The following is a 21,511-nucleotide window of genomic DNA, read 5'->3' on the forward strand; positions in this document are numbered from 1 at the left end:
AAGTGCCCACAAATTACCACATAGGTGGTAATCCATTAAGTACAGAAGAAGTAATTAGGGACCTGGGGACCCAAGTTGATAGCAATCTCTCATTTGACAACCACGTGGACAAAGTGGTTAGAAAAACATTTTATATAGCCCACCTAATCATGAAGGGATTCACATCTAGATCAGGGGAGGTCATCGTGCCTCTTTACTCATCCCTCATCAGGCCCATAATTGAGTACAATGCCCCTTTTGGGATGTACCTTACCAGACACCTGCAGCAACTGGAAAGACCCCAAAAGTACCTCACCAAGAGGATCAAAGGGCTCAAACAGATGCTATATGCTGCCCGGTTAAAGAAACTCCAGCTCTACTCAGTGGCATACCGCCTGTTCAGAGGCGATCTGTGCCTGACGTATAAAGCTATGTCCAACCCGGAATTAATGGACATGCTGCACCCCAGAAAATCCAAATCCCATCATGCTACATGCTCGAGAGACTTGAACCTCAGCACCGAAATAAATAGGACATGCTGGAGGGACAGATTCATAACCCAAAGGCTCCCTTCACTCTGGAATAAAATCCCAGTCCAGGTTAGGCAGAGTCCCTCATTGACTCTCTTCAAGAGGAATCTTGATGAGTGGATGGGAGATCGTAGGTTTACCCCGGGTATCACTTCTGTGTCACTGTTAGACAGAGGCACAGTATACTAACCTCGAAAAAGGGCATAGCAAAATAAATTTAAAATGGGTGGCGAAAGCCAAACACATTCTGGCTAGGCTTATAAATGCCCTAGGGCAGATAGCCTAGTATGAACCTATGAACCTATAAGTACCTCACCAAGAGGATCACTGGCCTCAAGCAGATGCCCTATGCAGCTCAACTGAAGAAACTCCAGCTGTACTCAGTTGCATACCGCCTACTCAGAGGTGATCTCTGCCTGACATACAAGGCCGTGTCCAACCCAGAATTGATGGACATGCTCCACCTAAAGAAAACCATATCCCCTCGAGCCACATGCTCCAGGGTCTACTCCTCACCACAACAATAAATAGGACATGCTGGAGGGATAGATTCCTGTCCCAGAAACTTCCCATGCTCTGGAACAAGATTCTAATTTACATTAGGCAGAGCTCCTCGCTAACCCTCTTCAAAAGAAACCTTGACGAGTAGATGGGAAACGGAAATGTAACACTCTTGGTGTAGATGATGCATCAAAGATGCAGACCTTGTACTGAAAATGGTACTGGTACAGACCAAACTTAAAACCTCCTGCGAAACTCACAAACACTGGTATTCAAGAACTTGCTCATCATGATCATAGATGTAATCTAGGCTATTTGCAGAAAAAGAGACTTGACAGTATTCACTCTAGTGTATTTGATGCACCAATGTGCCTGCTGAACTCAGGCAGACTAGGAATGAAGACAACCCTCTTGCATCTTTCACAATAAGGAAGATGTAGATGTATACATCAGAATGAAGTCCAACGCAGCCCCATGGCTCTCGAATGAAACTAGAAATCAAATTCTGCTTAGGAATAAAGTCTTGGCCAAATGGAGGTCTAATAGAAATAGCTCTGATCATCTCCATTTTAGGCAGCTTAGAAATAGTACAAAAAAGGCAATACTTACAGACAAAAAAAACTACTACTGCAAACTTCAACAAACTCATCAAAATAATCCACAAAAGTTCTGGTCTTACATAAATAACCTCCTTTCCCCAGGTAACTCCCGAACACCCACCCCACTTGATGCAGATCCAAATACTCCCCATCAAACTGCCAATACCTTTAACTCTTTCTTCACTGAGACTATACAATCTCTAGCTAGGCAACTTATCTCTGATAACTCCAGCCTTCCCATCAACTTACCACACTCTTCCTCGAAATCCATACTACAACCCATTTCTACTTCTCTCATCTATAAATTTATTCATAAACTTAAGCCATGTACTCCATCTGCTGACGAACTTCCTTCCCAATATCTCCAAAAAGCAGCCAAAGTAATTGCCTACCCTATATCTACACTTATAAATAGGACAATGCAAGAAGGAACCATCCCAGATATCTGGAAAATATCCCATATTATCCCTTTACATAAAGGTGGGAACTCCAATGATTACACTAACTATCGGCCAATTGCTCTTTTATCACCCTTAACAAAAATTATGGAGAAATGCATTCACCAACAACGTCTACATCATCTCTCTCTACATAACTTAATAGCAAGCTGTCAACATGGCTTTAGACCATCACATAGTACCACCACTGCCATCCTTATCCTTTACAGAGACCATCAATAGCAACCGCAACAAAAACATCCTCTCATCTGCACTCTTCATCGACCTCTCTAAAGTCTTCGACATGGTTAAAGTACAGTTTTGTACCTACCATAAATGTAGATGTTCGAAGATCCACATTGCTGCAGTCCTTACACTTGGGGTAGTCCGCTGTCCTCGGTCGGCCCGAATATCAAAGTATAAGGCTGACGTCGGTCAAGGCGCATTTGACTGACATCAGGACGTCAGGGTACAAATGCGCATGACCGACGTCATATCCTCAGTCTTTTCTTGCCCCAGATGTCAGAAGACCCTAAAAATAAAGGTCAAAACCAAAAGACAGCAAACAACCAACCAACCACCCTTGCCCTAACTATATGTACAAAATATACAATATACACAATATGTACAACCCAACCCACACAACCACCTCTAACTGCAGAGGGGAAGGAGGGAGGGTAAATTGGACTGCAGCAATGTGGATCTTCGAACATCTACATTTATGGTAGGTACAAAACTGTACTATGTTCTTCATCTCACATTGCTGCAGTCCTTACACTTGGGTAGAATCCCAAAGCAGAGTTAAGGGAGGATGGCTAACTACAAGGAAGCAGGAGCTGCCAACATGCCCTGCAAAACAGCAGTGGCAAAACCAGCCCTGGATTTAGAGTAAAGTGGCAGGTGATAATGCCTAGAGAAAGTATGCACTGAACTCCAAGTAGCTGCCTCCAAAATATCCTTGGTTGCCACTCCCTTCAAAAAAGCTGTTGAAGTGGCAGTAGCCCTAGTGGAATGAGGCCTAATCCCAGCTGGAACCTCCTTGCCATGATGGGAATAACAGAAAGCAATGCAAAACCCAATCCACTTAGAAATAGTTTGTTTAGACACAGGCTTGCCCTGAGAACTCAAAGCAAAAGAAACAAACAACTGCTGAGACTGCCTGAACCCTTTAGTTCTGTCCAAATAATAACGCAACTGCCTCTGTACATCTAAAGTGTGCAAAATCTTTTCCCCTTTATTTTGGGGATTTGCATAAAAAGTAGGCAAATGAATAGTTTGGTTTAAAGCCACACTAGAAACCACCTTAGGCATAAAGGAAGGATTAGTATGTAATGATACCCTATCCGTATGGAAAATCAAGAAAGGCTCAACTGCCATAAGGGCCTGCAATTCAGAAACCCTTCTTGCAGAGGTAATTGCCAACAAAAAAGCAGTCTTCCATGATAAATATTTCAACTCAGAAGTAGCTGCAGGCTCAAGGTTGTAGAGTGAGTTTCTCCAACACAAAATTGAGATCCCAAGCAGGAGTAGGAGCTCTTCGTGGGGGTCTTATATTCTTTGCCCCTCTAAGAAATTGCTTGAATAAAGGATGAGAAAACAATGGTGGGACACAATCATAGTGAGCCGAAATTGCTGCAGCATGAACCTTAATAGAAGAGAAAGACAAACCTTTGTCCAGTAACTCAGTAAGATATTAAAGAGCCACACTCAAATTAGGCTCAGAAACATCAAAATCTTTTGCTGCACTCCAAAATAAAAATCTCTTCCATTTATCTGCGTACACTTTCCTTGTACTAGGCCTTCTAGCTTCCAAAATCACATTCAAAACTTGTTGTGGAAGTTGAGACCCTCTATGGTTCAAAACAGAATATGCCAGGCTGTTAGGTGAAGAGAGTGAAGTTTGACATTCAGCAAATGGCTGTCCTCCTGTGACAACAGGTGTGGAATCGAAGGCAAAGGCCATGGAGGCTTCCGTGCCAGACTTCTCAGTAATGGGTACCAGTGCTGTTGAGGCCAATCTGGAGCTATTAAAATCATCCTTGGCTTGTCCTGTCTGACCTTTAGAAGTACCTTTGGGAGGAGAGGCAGAGGAGGAAAGGCATACACATGAAGATTGCTCCAATTGAAAGAAAGAGCATCCACTTTCCAAGCTGTGGGATGAAACCTTTTGTGCAAAACTTTGGCAGCTGATGGTTTAGTGGAGAAGCGAACAGATCTATGTCTGGAGTTCCCCATGACACTGTCAATTTCTGAAATACATGAGGATCCAATTTCCACTCGTGGGGATCCATAATTCGTCTGCTCAACACATCTGCTAAGGAGTTCTGTGCTCCTGGCAGAAACCTTGCCTGAAGATTGAGCTGTAAACTGAGAGCAGTCTCCCACAAAATCATTGCTTGCCTGCATAGAGGATAAGAATCGTTCCCCTTGCTTGTTGATGTACCACATGACAGTTGTGTTGTCTGTTAGAATCAACACCTGCCCTGGAAGAAGTAATTCCTTTAATGCAAACTGGACTGCTAACATCTCCTTCATGTTGATATGTAGATGTTGTAGTCTGACAGGCCACTTGTTTTGTATCCACTTTCCATGTAGATGAGCTCCCCAAGCTTTGTCTGAGGCATCTGTCGTTAAAATCTGACTCGCCTCTGGCCGGGTCACAGAGAGTCCCTTGTTTAGGTGACATTCCTGAGCCCACCATAAAAATTCCTTTTGAATGCAAGGTATTATTTGAATGACAGTGTCCAGATCCTGGCAGTGCTGTGTCCATACATTTTTGAGATACCATTGTAGCTTCCTCATATGCAGTTTGGCATTGGGAAGCACCAGAATACAAGATGCCATGAACCCTAATGCTTGAAGGACTGTCCTTGCAGTCAGCACGGACTGATGAGATATTTGACTGAAGTAAAGGGATAGACTCTTTTGTTTGTCCGGGGTTAAAAAGGCCATCTGGGATGCTGTATTCAGTCTCACACCCAGAAAGCACATGTCCTGAGAGGGTACTAGACTGGACTTTATTTCGTTCACAGAATACCCCAGGCATCTTAGCACTGCTATCACATATTCCAAATGATGAAGAAGCTCTTCCCTTCCTTGAGCCAGAATCAGGCAGTCGTCCAAATAAGGATAGATCTGTATTCCTTTTAGCCTGAAGAAAGCTATCACTGGAGCCAGAACTTTCGTGAATACTCTGGGCAGTAGATAAGCCAAAGGGCAATGCAGAGAACTGATAGTGAGAAGTCCCAGCTCGAAAGCAGATACTTCCTGCAACTTAGTCTGATAGGAACATGAAGGTAAGCCTCCTTGAGATCCAAAGTTACCATCCAATGATCTTTGCCCAGCAGAGGTAAAAGCTGCTGTAACGTCAACATTTTGAACTTGGGAATGTCCAGATAAGTGTTGAGGGTAGGTAAATCCAAAATTGGTCTCCACGTGTTCCCCTTCTTTGGTACTAGGAACAGGCGAGAATAAAATCCTAGGCCCACTTCTGGCATAGGGACCGGCTGTATGGCCCCTATTTGGAGTAACAGAGAAACTTGCTTGTGAGCCTCTATTCTTTGTTGAGGAGGAATGTCTGGCATGCCTTTGAAAGGAGGCAAGGTATGGAAATAAAACCTGTAACCGTGGTGTATGATATCCAATACCCATCTGTCTTGGGTAATTAAACTCCAATTTTCTTTGAAAAGTGCCAACCTTCCTCCCAAAGGTGCTGCCAGGCGAGAAGGCTCTGGCAGCTGAAAAGGAGGTCATTGGGTCTGTTTACGAAAGGACTGACCCCTGCCCTCACCGAAGACTGTGCAGGAGAACTCCCTGTTCTAGGCCTGAAAGAGCCCTGAGCTCTGCCCTACCACGTCTAGATCTACCCCTAGACTGGGAATCATAAGAAGGATCGTCCACCCCTTAGTAGGCCAATTTCTACTAAACTTTGGAGGCTGGACCTGCAAAATCTTTAACAGTCTGCATAGACTTAGCCTTGTCTTCCATTTTCTTTAAAACTGCCTCAACAGGAGGACCAAACAACACATCAGATTGTAAAGGAGCATCTAAAATCCTTGTTTTAACATGTTCAGACAAATTTTGATCCCTTAGCCAGGCGTGCCTGAAGAACTGACCCAGTGGCAGCCACCCTAGGCGAGGCCTGTACAGCATCAAAACCACATTGCAAAGAATGCTTACCCACCTGTTCAGAAACATGCACTAAATCTTGCAACTCTTTACAATCAATACCTACTGCCAGAGCATCAACCTTAGACTTTAGTTGTGAAAGGAGATAGTTCTGGTATTTCAACATGTGAAACTGGCAATTTAAAGCCCTCATAGCAAGAGTGGAAGAAGTATAAACTTTCTTTCCCCATCTATCCAAGGCCCTAGCCTCTTTGTCTGCAGGAACCGGATTCTTAACAACAGAAGCCTTAACACCTTTAGGCCCCTGACTAACAGTTTCTGGGTCAGCCCTAGGACTCTTAAAAGATACTTATGAGCTTCAGGCACCCTGTAATACCTATCCGGCTTAACAGGAGCAGGAGGCAAAGAATCAGGATTAAGAGAAGCCTCTGTAAAAACATCTTCTACTACATCCAAAACAGGAGGTATAGCCAAAGGCCTATGCTGGGGTAAAAACAAAACTTCCCTAAGCCTTTTCCTGGAATCAGAGAAGTCCTGACCTTCCCACTTAAAATGCTCCCTCATGGAATGAAGAGTTTCTGAAAAGAAAAATCCTCAGGAGGAGAAGCAGAAGGAGTAGAATCATCCACATCAGAATCAGAATAAGGAGAGTACTCCTGCAAGTCTTCAGCCGGAGACTCTGAAACATCCGAAGCCTGCTCAAAACCCCCAACTCAGGCTCCAACCTAGGTCTCTTATCAGGAGGGGCATAGAACCCTAATTAAAGTAATCAAATCTTCTGCCATTTTAAGCATATGCTTCTTGGGCACAGTACCTGAAGAGCTAGGGGTAACACCAACTGAAGCCAAACCTGGCCTGCCCCTGGGAGAAGCCTTTGAAACAGAAGGAGAGGGCCTAGCCACCCTAGGAAGGGAGGGAGTATAGTAACCTGAGAAGCCCCTCAGCCTGACTTGCCTCCTGAGAGGCCACATCTTGCAATAATAAGGTCTCACCCTGGGAACACAAAGAAGCCACCGGCTCCACCGACACCTCTAAAGAACCGGCGTCCGGTACAGGTTCTTCTAGCCTAGGCTTAACTGCCTTGTCCTTGCGCTTCTTCGAAGAAGCGGGCGGAGCATCCGGCGGCATTTTATAATTACACCGCTTCCCAAAGACTAACCTTGCACAATCCAACCTTCTCTTTATAGTGCGTTTATTAAATCTAGCACAAGAGCGACAGCCAACAACGTCGTGCTCAGGCCCTAAGCAAGGAATACACAAAGTATGATAATCTCTATGCGGTATCTGTTTCCCACAAGAAATGCAATTATTGACTTTTTCTGACATCCGGTAAATCACTGAGGCAAGAAAAAACTAAAATATTCCCCAACGGGGTACTTAGTCAACTTTGAACTCGGTCTGAAACTTCGAAATCGAAAAATCTCAGAACGCCAACCGGCACTTGCAATGCTGCTTCTGCATCGGACCATGCGGCAAAAAAGACTGAGGATATGACGTCGGTCATGCGCATTTGTACCCTGACGTCCTGATGTCAGTCAAATGCGCCTTGACCGACGTCAGCCTTATACTTTGATATTCGGGCCGACCGAGGACAGCGGACTACCCCAAGTGTAAGGACTGCAGCAATGTGAGATGAAGAACATCCATACCCTCCTAACTAATATTCTTGAATCTCTTTCCTTTGATTCTCTGGCCATTAAATGGTTTAGGTCATACCTCAGCAATAGGCAACAGGCAGTTCTCTGGGAAAATCAAATTTCTTCCTTTTTACCTGTCACCATCGGGGTCCCTCAGGGCTCCATTCTTGGACCACTTCTTTTCTCCTTATTTATTAATGATCTCCATGTAGCAATTCCTCAAGCCACCTGTATTCCATATGCAGATGACTCAACACTAATATGCTCAGCAACCTCTCCAACTGAACTATACTCTCTTACTCAAAATGTTTTTAATACTGTAGAAACATGGTTTACCAAACGTTGCCTCCTTCTTAATGCCAAAAAAACAAAACTCCTTCTCTTCACACCCACTACTAGGTCCACCCCCCTAGACTTCTCAATCTCTTCAAATAATGGCACTGTCATTTTCCCTGACTCTACCACCAAACTTTTAGGAATAACCATTGACAAAAATCTCTCATTTGATCACCATATAAACAACACCATTAAAATAGTCAACAGAAAAATAGGATCCTTATATAGAATAAAGCCTTTCTTAACCTCAACAGTCAGAGCCAAGATCGCTCACTCCCATCTAATCTCAACTCTTCTGTATGCCTCACCTATATTTACCAACCTTAAGAAAACTAACCTCAACAAATTAGCAACTTCCTACAATAATACTGCCAAATTCGCTACTGGCAATCCCTTCAGAACTCATCACTGTTCTAATCTTAGGCAACTAGACTGGCTGGAATTCCAAAACCATCTGATAATCCCCCAACTCACAATTGCCCACAAAATATTTTACCAACCCAGTAATACCCCTATACTCTCAAAACTCTTAATCCCATATAATAATCTGAACTCCTTACGCTCTTCTAGCAAACTCCTTGCAAGCTTAACTAAGTCTAATAATACAGCTGGTGACTCTCTGTTTACTAACACAGCAGGAAAAAACTGGAAACTGCTACCCAATGAACTAACACTAATTACATCCTTGCCACTCTTTAAACAAAAACTAAAAAAATACCTCCAAAGGCACTGGCTATGCCCTTGTAGTAACCCTGACTAACAACTGCCTTTTACCCCTGTTTCTTCCTCTTCTAACCATACTTCCAAACATTTAAATACTTAGTTTTGTAATTAAGACTGACACTATTTAAACTCTAATCAACTTATTGCTTAAATCCTTTAACCTGATGTGAACTATTGTACATAATAATTACTGTATTATATCTGTTTTAGCTTTCTTAAGCTATATTATGTTCACTGTACTTTTCTTAAGTGTTTTTGATCTCTGATATGTTATAACTACCTGTTTTATTTGGTTTATTAATCCTAATTAATATGTAACAATATTTTTACATATTTGTATATCTGTGTGGAGCTTTTCTCCCCGGGCCTCTACTGAAAATGGATATATATTCAGCTAGACTAGCCCGGTTAACAAATGTAAAATAAATAAATAAATAAATAAAAAATATCTCTTTTTTTGAGGAAGAGCAGCTCAACAGTTTTAGTGGACACTAAGCATGCTCCAGAAGCTATGCAAAAACAATCCCCTATGGAAGTTCTTTACAGGAAATAACCTAAAAGCTCTAAGGCATGGCTGTACGAAACCACATCCAGTATCAACTGCTCCTCTGTGTTGTTCCTCCAACCTGGAGCAAATTCAGTTGAGTAGTCCAAGAAATACTCAGGACTGTTGTGGCATCCCTTGTAAAGTACACGTACTAGGAAACTAAACAGGGGAATCCAAACACAGCAGGACTCCTTGATGCTAAAAGGCCCTTCTAAAATGAGACAAAGACGGCACGGACGGGGGGGGGGGCAGAGTTACCTACTTACATATTTTGTTACTCATCCACTAAGTCCTCAGATGTCTTTCTAAAACAAAAAGGACCATCCAGAAAGTACAGTTCTATACACTTATCATAAATGTAGATGTTTGAGTGTAGTCACTGTTGCAGTCATCACATTTGGGTTATCTGCCTGCAGGTAGCCCTCAGCCAGCCCGAATACCAGAGTCTTCTGATTTCTGCGTCAGATGCTGTCGCTTCTTCCATGACGTCAGGTCGTCAGGGGTATAAAACATGCAGCCGACGCCATTACATCAGTTTTTCTTGCCCCAGATGTCAGGTGCCCCCACAATAGGAAGTAATTATATGGTATGGACCACCCCCAGCAAAAAGCAAATACACGTGATATACTATATTCCAAATAAGAAGTAACGGTAGAGCCAAGAGAAGTCAGGGGGCTGGAGGGAGGGTAACCAGGACTGCAACAGTGAATACACATGACCATCTACATTTATGGTAAATGTACACATCTCTCTGTTCTTCGTGTTTCACTGTTGCAGTAATCACATTTGGGTTGATTCCCAAAGCTAAGGAAGGGTGGAGGCAGTTAAAGAGCATTGGGGCTAGCTATCAGGCCCTGTAAGACTGCTGTGGCGAATCCAGCTCTGGATTTAGAAAAGATAGGCAGGTGGTAATGCTTGGTGAAAGTATGTACAGAACTCCAGGTAGCAGCTTCCAGGATGTCCCTGGTAGGGACTCCTCTAAGAAATGCTGTAGAGGTAGAGGCAGCCCTGGTGGAATGTGATCTTATTCCCTGTGTGGTAGGTTTTTCATGGTGTTTGTAACAGAAATGGATGCAATTGGCCATTTTGAAATGGTTTGCTTTGAAATGGCCTTCCCCTCTGCCTCTGCAGCAAAACTAACTAGCAGCAGGTCAGATTTTCTGAGAGGCTTAGTTCTGTCCAAATAGAATCTAAGCTGTCTGTGCACATCCAGAGAATGCAGTATCCTTTCCCCCTTATTTTGAGGATTAGGAAAAAAAGTAGGCAAATGAATGGACTGGTTTAGAGCCACACTAGACACCACCTTGGGCATAAAGGATGGATTAGTACTGAGGGAAACTCTGTCCGCATGGAAGATGATGAAGGGTTCCACTGCCATGAGGGTCTGCAGTTCAGACACTCTTCTTGCTGAAGTGATGCCTGGAAGTAAGGCTGTTTTCCAAGAAAGGAATTTCAACTCTGCTGTAGCAGCTGATTCAAAGGGGGGGAGAGTGAGTTTTTCCAATACAAAGTTAAGGTCCCAGGTTGGAGTGGGAGCTCTCCTGGGGGGTCTTAAATTTTTGGCCCCTCTAAGGAATTGTTTTAGCAGGGGATGAGACAAGAGGGGAGGGGTCAGTATTATAATGTGCTGAAATGGCAGAGGCATGAATCTTAACTGAAGAGAAAGATAGGACTTGTGGAACATTTCTGTCAAATAATCTAGAATATGGGGTAACCCTCCACTGAGCCTGGCTCCAGGACCAGTATCTTTTCCACTTTTCTGAATAGGGTTTTCTAGTACTAGGCCCTCCTTGCCTCAGGAATGACATCCAGTACCTGCTTACTGAGGGTTGCTAGGGGTGAGCTCAGGGAATTAACCAGGCTGCAAGGCTCAGGGTTTGAAGCTGAGGGTGCAGAATCTGGCCCGCTTGCTGGGACAGCAGGGAAGGGGTCTGAGGCAGGTGCCATGGTTGTAGCACTGTCAGACTGCGCACAAAGGGGATACCACTGCTGGCGTGGCCAGTCTGGGGCAATCAGTACTGTCCTTGGCTTGTCCTGTTTGATCTTTAGTAGAACCTTCGAGAGGAGAGGCAGAGGGGGAAAGGCATAAATTGAGAGGCTTTCCCAGGTAAAGGACAGGACATCCACTTTCCAAGCTGGATTGTGGGGAGTTCTGGTGCAGAATTTGTTCAATTGGTAGTTCTGAGGGGAGGCAAACAGGTCTACCTCTGGTATCCCTCATTTGTTCCTCAAGAGCTTGAATATTTTGGGTTCCAGTTTCCATTCGTGCGGGTCTATGAGATTTCTGCTCAAGTCGTCTGCTAGTGAATTTAGTTTGCCTGGCAGGAATTGAGCTTGCAGGTTCACTTGGTAGTTCAAGGCTGTGTTCCAAAGAGCCATGACTAGTCTGCAGAGTGGGTAGGAATGGGTTCCGCCCTGCTTGTTTATGTACCACATAATGTGGTGTTGTCTGTCTTTACCAACAGTTGTCCTGGAAGAATAAGGTCTTTGAAGGCTGTCAGAGCATTCTGTACAGCTAACATTTCTTTCTGACTGATACGTAGGTGCATCTGTTTTGGGTTCCAATTGCCCTGAATGCACTGACCTGCCATGTGATCCCCCATGCATAGTCTGATGTGTCTGTTAGGGTTTGGGCGGCAGGGGGTAGAGTGAAAGGGAGTCCCTTGTTGTGGTAGCAGGCCTCTGCCCACCAAAGGAACTCTGCCCTTAGACAAGGAATGATAGGAATCATTGTTTCCAGGTCCTGAGAATGTTGACACCATAGACTTTTTAGATACCATTGAAGTTTCCTCATATGCAGTCTTGCATATGGAATTAACAGAATGCAAGAGGCCATGAACCCCAGGGTTTGCAGGATTTTCCTTGCAGATAGCTGGGTTTTTGTGGCCAGTAGGTTGTCAAATAAACTTGTTTCTCTGGAGTGAGGAATGCCATCTGGGAAGTTGTGTTCAAGCTTGCTCCCAGGAATACAATCGGTTGGCAGGGTACTAGGTGTGATTTCTTCTTGTTGATGGTGTACCCCAGTGAGGTTAGAAGTCTCTTTACAAATGCCAGGTGCTGTAATAGCAAGTCTGGACTTTCTGTCTGAATCAGGCAATCGTCCAAGTATGGGTTAATCTGAATATTTCTCTGCCTGCAAAATGCAATGGCTGGAGCTAGGCACTTTATGAATACCCTGGGCGCAGTAGATAAGCCAAAGGGAAGTGCAGAGAAATGATAGTGCATGGAGCCCGCCCTGAAACATAGGTATTGTCTGCAGGATTCCCTTATTGGGATGCGCATGTAAGCTTCTTTCAAGTCTAGGGTTGCCAGCCCGGCATCCTTGGCTAGCATAGGAAGAAGCTATTGAAGAGTTACCATTTTGAATTTTAGAACCACCAGAAAAGGTGTTGAGAATATACAGGTCCAGGATAGGACGCCAGGAGTTTTCTTTTCTGGGAACCAGGAAATGTCTCGAATAAAAACCTTGTCCCCTTTGTTCTGCTTGGACAGGCTGAACAGCCCTGATACTGAGGAGAGAGAGCACTTGTTTTTGGGCCTCTGCCCACTGATTTGGGGGGAGGTCTGGTCATTCACTTGGGGATGGCAGTGAGTGGAAGTGCAATCTGTATCCTAGGGAAACTGTTTAAAACCCATTTGTCCTGGGTAATGAGTTCCCAGTTTTTTGCATGCAAGGCGAGCTTTCCTCCTAAGAAGCAAGTAGTTGAGCAGGGTTTGGAAGAGTTAAGGATAAGTCATTGTGCCATTTTTCCATAGGGGGGTGGCTTACTACTCCTTGCTTTGGAAGTGGGAGCCCCCCACAGCTTAGATCTGTGCATAGCCTGAGACTGAAGTCTTGGTGGTCTGCTGCCCCTGGGTTTGGACTGAGAGGGCCTGGAAGGGACTGGAAAAGACCAGTTCTTTGAAGGCCAATGCCTACTGAATCTAGGAGGCTGTACTTGTAAGAAATCTTTTAACAGTTTGTATAGATTTACCTTTTTCCTCCATCCTTTTGAGGACTTCTGCTTTGTTGCCAAAAAGGCGGTCTTAGTTTAAGGGTGCATCCAGTAATTTAGCTTTGACACGATCTGGCAAATTCTGTTCCTTAAGCCAAGCATGTCTTCTAAGTACAGACCCATTGACAGCAGCCCTGCAAGATGCTTCTAAAGCATCAAAACCACAATGCAAAGTATGATTACCAACTTGTTAGGCAGAATGCATTAACTCTTGCAAATCTTTGTGTTCAGCACAGTCAGGAATCAACATCATTTTCTGTTTAAGTAGTCCCATAATATGTTGCTGACACTTTAACATATGAAACTGGCAATTTAAAGCCCTAATGGCCAAAGTAAAGTGTATGCCTTCTTACCCCATCTGTCTAAAGCTCTAGAGTCCCTATCAGAAGGGGTAGGATTTTTGGCAGTAGTAGCCTTAATGCCTTTTGGCCCTTGGGAAATGGTCTCTAGATCCGCAGTGGAATTCTTGAAAAGGAATTTGAGAGAGTCAGGTACTCTGCAGTACCTGTCAGGTTTCCTGGGAGCTGGAGGCAAAGTGTCTGGGGTAAGGCTGGATTCCAAGAAAACATCATCTACAATCTCCAGAACAGGAGGGATAGCTAGAGGCCTGTGTTGAGACAGGAGTAAAAATTCCCTAGGTCTCTTTTTGGACTCAGAAAAGTCCTGGCTTTCTCAGCAGAAATGCTCCCTAAGGGTATGCAAGGTTTCACCAAAAGAAAAATCTTCTGGAGGGGAAGCAGAGGGAATGAAATCCTCTGCATTAGAATCCTCAAAAGTAGATAAGGGTAAATACTGGTAGTCAGAAGGAACAGAGATATCAGATTCCTGATCATAAGAATCAGGAAGAAAATCAGTTCTAGGTCTCTTAGACGGGGAAGGCTGGCTTCCCCTAATTAAGGTAATAAGGTCTTCAGCCATTCTAATCATTTGTTTGGTGAGGCATATGGGCCTGAGTATGTGGTTTGGTCATCAGTTTTCTAGGCCTAGTGCCTGCTTTAGGCCTGAGGAATTCGGTATTTCTAGCTTGAATCGAAGTCGTCGGTTTAATATGAAAGTCGGTAGGCCTGAATACACCCTCAGAAGCCGGTACCTGCACAGTGGCTCCAGACCCATCCAAGATAGAGACATCTGCAGGTTACACAGTCGAAGAAGCATCTCGCGGCATACCCGACTCCGAATGGGTCTCAGTAGAGGCCTGTGAATCTGTAGTATCAGGGGATGCGAAAGCACCTGAGTACCAGCAGAGTGGCGACTAGCTTAACGGAAGCGTCGTCGGCAGTTTTGGACCTATGCGATCTCTCTCTTTATCCTTACATTTTTTCGGAAGATTTGGTAGTCGGATGGCTTAACGAAGCCATTTTGGAGTACGGAGATCAAGAACGAAAGTAGTTAGCTACAAAAATAGCCCAATGACAAATAGTTCGGGCATTGAACAAGGCACAAAACCGATAGCGAGGGATGTGGTCTGGGCCAAAACAGGTGACGCAGTAAGTATGAAAATCTCTATGAGGTATTTGCTTTCCACAGGCAAGACCATTGTTAATTTTTTTCTGACATCAGTTAGAACAAGAAAAAAGGATCCCCAATGGGGTACTTATCTTTTTGAAGACTTCTGGTCAAACTCGAAAACGAAAATTTAAGGAGTCGGCCGATGCGAACTGCTTCTGCTTCAGGCACCGCACGGTAAGAAAGACTGATGTAATGGCAGATGCATGTTTTACACCCCTGACATCCTGACGTCATGGAAGAAGCGATAGCATCCAATGCAGAAATCCAAAGACTCTGATATTCAGGCTGGCTGAGGGCTACCTGCAGGCAGATAACCCAAATGTGATGACTGCAACTGTGAAACATGAAGATCATCATCCTGGCATACTTATTCCTTAAATAAGAAAAGCATAAGCCTCAATATTATGCCATCGCAGACAGGCATAACTCAGGCAGTGCTACACCAGCAACAGCACTCCTCAACTTACAGTGGGCAATACAAAAGTGTCCACTAAAAGAACATTAAAAGTTCTTTTAGTGATCATTTTATTCCAAAATCAGAGAGTTGTGCCAGCTCCTTCACATCCCAGTCTCTGAAAAGATAAAATATAATTCACAGTTCTATTGTTCAGAGCAACACATGAAAATAGTCTTTTGCTCGCCATGTCAAAAGCTGTAGACTACTTATCTAGCGGCATAGTGGAAGAAATTGAAATCTTTGGGACCAGAGAGACTGAAGAGGAATCTGCTCTAGGAAGCTTAGTATCACTCCATGTTTTTTGGGGCTTACAGAAGTTATAATCTTTCTTAGAAGCTAGAATACCACATACTAAATTTCTACACATATACGGAAGTTATTATAGTAAATCATACTTTTTTTTAAGTAATAGCTAAACCCTAAACCTCTTCTAAACAAAAGACAAATGAGAGACAGCCAGTCCACAGAAGACATTTTAAGCATGTCGCCAAAGGAAGGACCATCAGGAGAGGGGCTACAGAAAGGGGATATCTCATCTGTCACAGAGACAAGAATCATGATTCCCCATCACAGAAATTCAGAAAAAAGATCATACATTCCTTGAAGTAGCTCTGACAGTGGGACATCTACACTCCCCAAACTCCCTTGAAACAGGATTAGCAGTAGATGCTATACCCTGGAAAGTAGGATCTTTCTTATTAAGACCATTATGGTCAGGATCCAAACTATGGCAATGTCAGTAAAGAAACAGAGTGTAGGTTTGAGTGTTTTCTCCAAAACTCAACAGGTAATAGCAAAAAAAAAAAAAAAAAAAGTGTTGGTAAGAGGCACTCAGATTCCCTGACTATAAGCATGTAATCTCAAGAATGCAAGAAAATGTGACAATGTGAAACGGAGCATTAAGAAGAGGAATTCCACACCACTGTTCCAAAAACTGAAATTCTACTGCTCTAAGATAGATAGTAGTAACATCTTATACAATCCTCTTAATTACTAAAACAATGCGTCAGAAAAGCATCTACCACAGTTAGTCCCCTTTATCTGTAGCCTTCTTTTGTTTCATACAGCTGCCTTTTAACAGACTGGCACCTTAGCCTCAAGTACAGTACTGTCCAAACTACTGTAGCCCTAGTCTGTTACTAGTGTTTTCTGTCACATATGGTCCACCAGGAACCGAACAAACTCTTCTAGTATTTCATCTGTGTTTTTCCTGACAGCATTATTCAGATAAACAAACTTTTGGCATTTTCATTCATTTATTTTGGGGAAAAAATTCTGTCCAACTTAAACTCGGCCAAAAGTATTTAAGGCAGGCACACCCAAACCTGGATATTTACAGAAATTTATATTCACACCATGTCCATTAGCTCAGTGGTTAAATTCTTTGCATCTTAGCTCCAGAGTACAGGGTTCAAAAATCTTGACCTCTGGTCATTACCTACTTGGAGTATGCATATTCCTCCTCACATCTCTGTGGATTTTCTGGTACTGCGGTAGCGTTGTCGCCTCACAGTAAGACGTTGTCCTGTTCGATTCTCAGCTAAAGCGTCTTCTGTGTGGAGACATGCGTGAATGGACATACCTTTGTTGAAGGTTGTGCGTCAGAGCTGGCAACTCAGTACGTAAAAATCTACTGTCAATCATTAGCGGACCGGAGTTCTGCTGTGGCGACCCCTAACCGGGAACAGCCGAAAGATACAACAACATCTCTGTAGATTTTCTCCAGATATTCCACTTCCTTCTTTCCTCTCATTCAAAAAAAAAAAAATGCTGGTTGATTGGATTTGCCAAAATGTCCATCACTGTGGTCTAGGTCATGACTGATATGAGTCAGAGACAGAGCAGTTTACCATCCTGGGTGACAGACAGTCTTCCAAATTGCCTATAGGTGTGCATGTAATATACATGTTAAGTGGATGTGTACATTCTGTGACAGACCAAGACCATGTTCAGACCAAGCTTCAAAGTTTAGCATCCACTGGCTTCAGAGACAGGCTATAGCATCACCATGGCTCCATAAGAGTTAAAGCAATGGATGGATTTTTATTAACCACTTAAGTAATCAAATCCACTTGGCAAGACTGAAAGATATTTGTTAACCATACAAGTGTTTGAAATCCACAAGGACCTTCTTTAAACATGATCCAGAGCCATTACTATTAGCAGTGCACTATCACTCTGGAAACTGGTTTGAGTCTCCCTGATATATTCCTACTCATCCGAGACCTTTTATCAACAAAAAGTAATAAATAAGCATTTCACAGAGATAGCACTGGGCACCAAGGTGTAGTTCTAGCAAACAGTACAGAGCTGCAACTAGAGAAATGTAAATCATTAAGTCTTTAAAAGAAAAGAAAGTCGCTTGTCCAGAAAAAAGTTTATACACCCAACTGCTACAGTTGACACCTTCCATACTGCATCTGCTAAGACATATCAAGAGCAACAACCTTATGAATAAAATATCTGTCTGCTCCTCAATAGCTCATTTATTTATTTTATCCAGAAGAACAATACTAAAACATGAATACAGTTTTTTATGACAAATACCATCTTGTTGAAGTCACTGTTGCATAGTAAGCTAATGATCGCAATGCAGAGCAGCAAAACTTACTTTCATTTTAGCTTCAATCCACTTCATACTGGTGGCAGCTGAAACAACATGAAATCTTAATGAGAAAGTTTACTTGATGGCAGTTTTGTAAGGATTTTGATAATGTTAAATCACAAAGCAGTATGTCAAAGTAAATTACTAACTCACAGCACATAAAAGTTCTTGTTTGACTGCAAAATTGTATATTCTAAAATAATCTGTATAAAACCAACAAATGCAGTAAACGTGCAGCTCACATTTTTGTTTCTCTACTACAAAGTACTTCAATCAGGTTGCATTCTAGATGTTAGCTTAAAAAATGTAGTAAAAAAATGAAGCAGCACAGGAATCTGTCTAGTTCCAACTTCACTACCATGAGTGTTGAGGAAAAAATAAACAGAGAAACTAGTGGTCTTAAAACATGGTTGATGAGCTCAGTCGCAATAATTTCCAAAACTGAAACCAAAGTAGTGCTCCAAAGCAACAAGCCTTTATTCATTACAGACAATTGATCCTCAGTAACAAAAAATGAGAAATATTTTAAAATGTTAAACATATCAGCTTTGATATTCTTGGAAGTAGGTATGGAAAATATATGTATTGTTTAATTTTAAACCAGCCTTTTTTCATGGCAAACAATATAAACAGGGCTGTAAAAGGGCATTTTAAAACAGCAAGTACCAACCCCCACAAACTACTACTGATAGATCGAACTGAATCCTAGTTAAGGAAAACACTACCTATTTGCAACCTACAATCCAAGATCAGGTATTAAGAAAAGTACAACATATACATAAAAAAGATGTATATAAAAAGTCTTAACTACAGTTGCTACTGACTAACTTAACGCAATAAAGCCTTCATCAGGTCTGTGACAACTAAAATCAAGAAAAATCAGTTAGCTATCCAACCATAAACATAATCAAACTACAACACTATAAATATAAAAATACATCTGTCTAAAAATATCTAGTAAATATCCATCCAAGTGTATTAGTGTGCAAAAAAAATTATTAACAGCTCAGAAAAAATGTCAGTGCTTTGCAAAATAAAAAAAAAAAAAAAACTGTCGAGACAATTTTCATGTTTACAGCCACAAAACATGTTTATACAATGAAAACTCATAGAAAAACTACACAAAGTAATGTATAAAAGTGTGCAGGTGTGTGCACAAGTGTCCACCAGTATGGTAAACGAGCAAATTATACCAATACTACAGGGTAACAGTGGCATGAAAAAAAAACTGTGTTTTGAATTTGAAGTTTAGATTTAATCAAAGCAGAAAGTACAGTTGCGTACACTTACATAAATGTAGATGTTCGAGTGTATTCACTGTTGCAGTCATCACATTTGGGTTATCTGCTTGCAGTAGCCCTCAGTCGGCCTGATTATCAAAGTCTTGGGTCCCGCATCGGTTGATGTATCATCTTCCGTGACGTCAGGTAGTCAGGGGTATAAAGCATGCAGCCGATGCCATTACATTAGTTTTTCTTGCCCCAGATGTCAGGTGCCCCCCTAATGGGAAGCAATTAAATATATATATATTTATATATATATATATATTTATATATACACACACATATATATATATATATATATATATATATATACACACACATATATATATATATATATATATACACATATATATATATATATATATACACATATATATATATATATATATACATATATATATATATATATATATATATATATATACACACACACACACAATGGTATACCTCCAGCACAAAAGCAAATACACCAAAAAGTTTTTAAGCATAGAAAAGGAGAGTAGAATTATAGCCAAAAGAAGTCAGGGGGCTGGAGGGAGGGCAACTAGGACTGCAACAGTGAATACACTAGAACAACTACATTTATGGTAAGTGTACACAACTGTACTATGGTTCTTCGTGTTTCACTGTTGCAGTCATCACATTTGGGTAGATTCCCAAAGCTAAGGATGGGAGGAAGAAATTATATAGCCTTAGGACCAGCTATAAAGGCCCTGCAAGACTGCAGTGGCAAAACTAGCTCTGGATTTAGAGAAAATGGGCAAGTAGTAATGCTTGGTGAAAGTATGTACAGAACACCAGGTAGCAGCTTCTAGGATGTCCCTGGTAGGGACACCTCTGAGAAAGGCTGTGGAGGTTGATTCAGCCCTGGTTGAATGGGGTCTAATCCCCTGTGGGATAGGTTTGCCATGGTGCTTACAGCAGAAATTAATGCAAAGGCCTATCCATTTAGAAATGGTTTGCTTTGAAATAGCCTACCCCTCTGCCCCTGCAGCAAATGCCACCAGCAGTTGTTCAGATTTCCTTTGAGGTTTAGTCCTGTCCAAGTAAAATCTCAGTTGTCTGTGCACATCTAAGGAGTGCAGTATGCGTTCCCCTTTGTTCTGTGGATTAGGAAAGAAGGTTGGCAAATGAATGGACTAATTAAGAGCCACACTGGAAACCACCTTGGGCATGAAGGAGGGATTGGTGATAAGGGACAGTCTGTCCGCATGAAAGATGATGAAAGGCTCTACTGCCATAAGGGCCTGTAATTCAGATACCCTTCTTGCTGAAGTGATTGCTAAAAGGAAGGCTGTTTTCCAAGAAAGGAATTTCAACTCTGCACTTGTAGCCGGCTCAAAAGGAGGAAGAGTGAGTTTTTTCAATACAAAGTTAAGGTCCCAGGCTGAGTGAGTTTTTCCAATACAAAAGTTAAGGTCCCAGGCTGGAGTGGGGGCTCTCCTGGGTGGTCTTAAGTTTTTTGCCCCTCTGAGGAACTGCTTGAGCAGCTGATGACAGAAGAGGGGTGGTTCTGTGTTGTAATGAGCTGAAATGGCTGAGGCGTGAATTTTGATGGAGGAAAAAGAAAGGCACTTGTGAAGCATCTCAGTTAAGTATTGGAGAATCTGAGGTAAGTTGGGCGTTGCTGTGGCCATCGCTTGAGTTTGGTTCCAGGCACAGAATCTTTTCCATTTTTCAGCACAAGATTTTCTAGTACTAGGCCTCCTTGCCTCCAAAATGACATTGTTTACTGAGGGATGGTAACGGACAAATTAGATAATTAGCCAGGCTGCCAGGTTCAGGGTTTGAAGCGGAGGGTGCAGAATCTGGCTGTCCTGCTGAGACAGCAGGGTAGGGGTCTGAGGCAGGTGCCATGGAGCCAGAAGTGACACAATGCGCAAGAGGGGGTAGCAGTGTTGGCGAGGCCAGTCTGGTGCAATCAGTATTGTCCTTGGTTTGTCCTGTTTGATCTTCAGTAGTACTTTGGAGAGAAGAGACAGAGGGGGAAAGGCATACACTGATAGATTTTTCCAGCTGAAGGACAGAGCATCCACTTTCCAAGCTAGTTTGTGGGGAGTCCTTCTGCAGAATTTGTCAAATTGGTAGTTCTGGGGAGAGGCAAACAGGTCTATATCTGGGCCTCCCCATTTGTGTATCAACATGTTGGAAGTCTTTGGTTTCAGTTTCCACTCGTGTGGGTCCATGAGATTTCTGCTTAGTTCGTCTGCTAGTGTATTTAGTCTTCCTGGCAGGAATTGAGCTT

General features: G+C 42.6%; 1 protein-coding gene across 1 annotated transcript in view; it reads right to left on the reverse strand.

Moving 5' to 3' along the window:
- UBLCP1 (ubiquitin like domain containing CTD phosphatase 1) overlaps positions 1-21,511 on the reverse strand; it is a gene marked incomplete in the record, with an annotated part of 598,821 nt that overhangs the window by 376,971 nt on the left and 200,339 nt on the right. The window contains 1 exon segment of the mRNA XM_044069354.1: positions 17,990-18,027. Coding sequence (XP_043925289.1) covers positions 17,990-18,027 — 38 coding nt within the window.

This window comes from Protopterus annectens, chromosome 4.part0 (genome assembly GCF_019279795.1).
Source record: "Protopterus annectens isolate FY-2018-M chromosome 4.part0, PAN1.0, whole genome shotgun sequence".
Classification (NCBI taxonomy): domain Eukaryota; kingdom Metazoa; phylum Chordata; order Ceratodontiformes; family Protopteridae; genus Protopterus; species Protopterus annectens.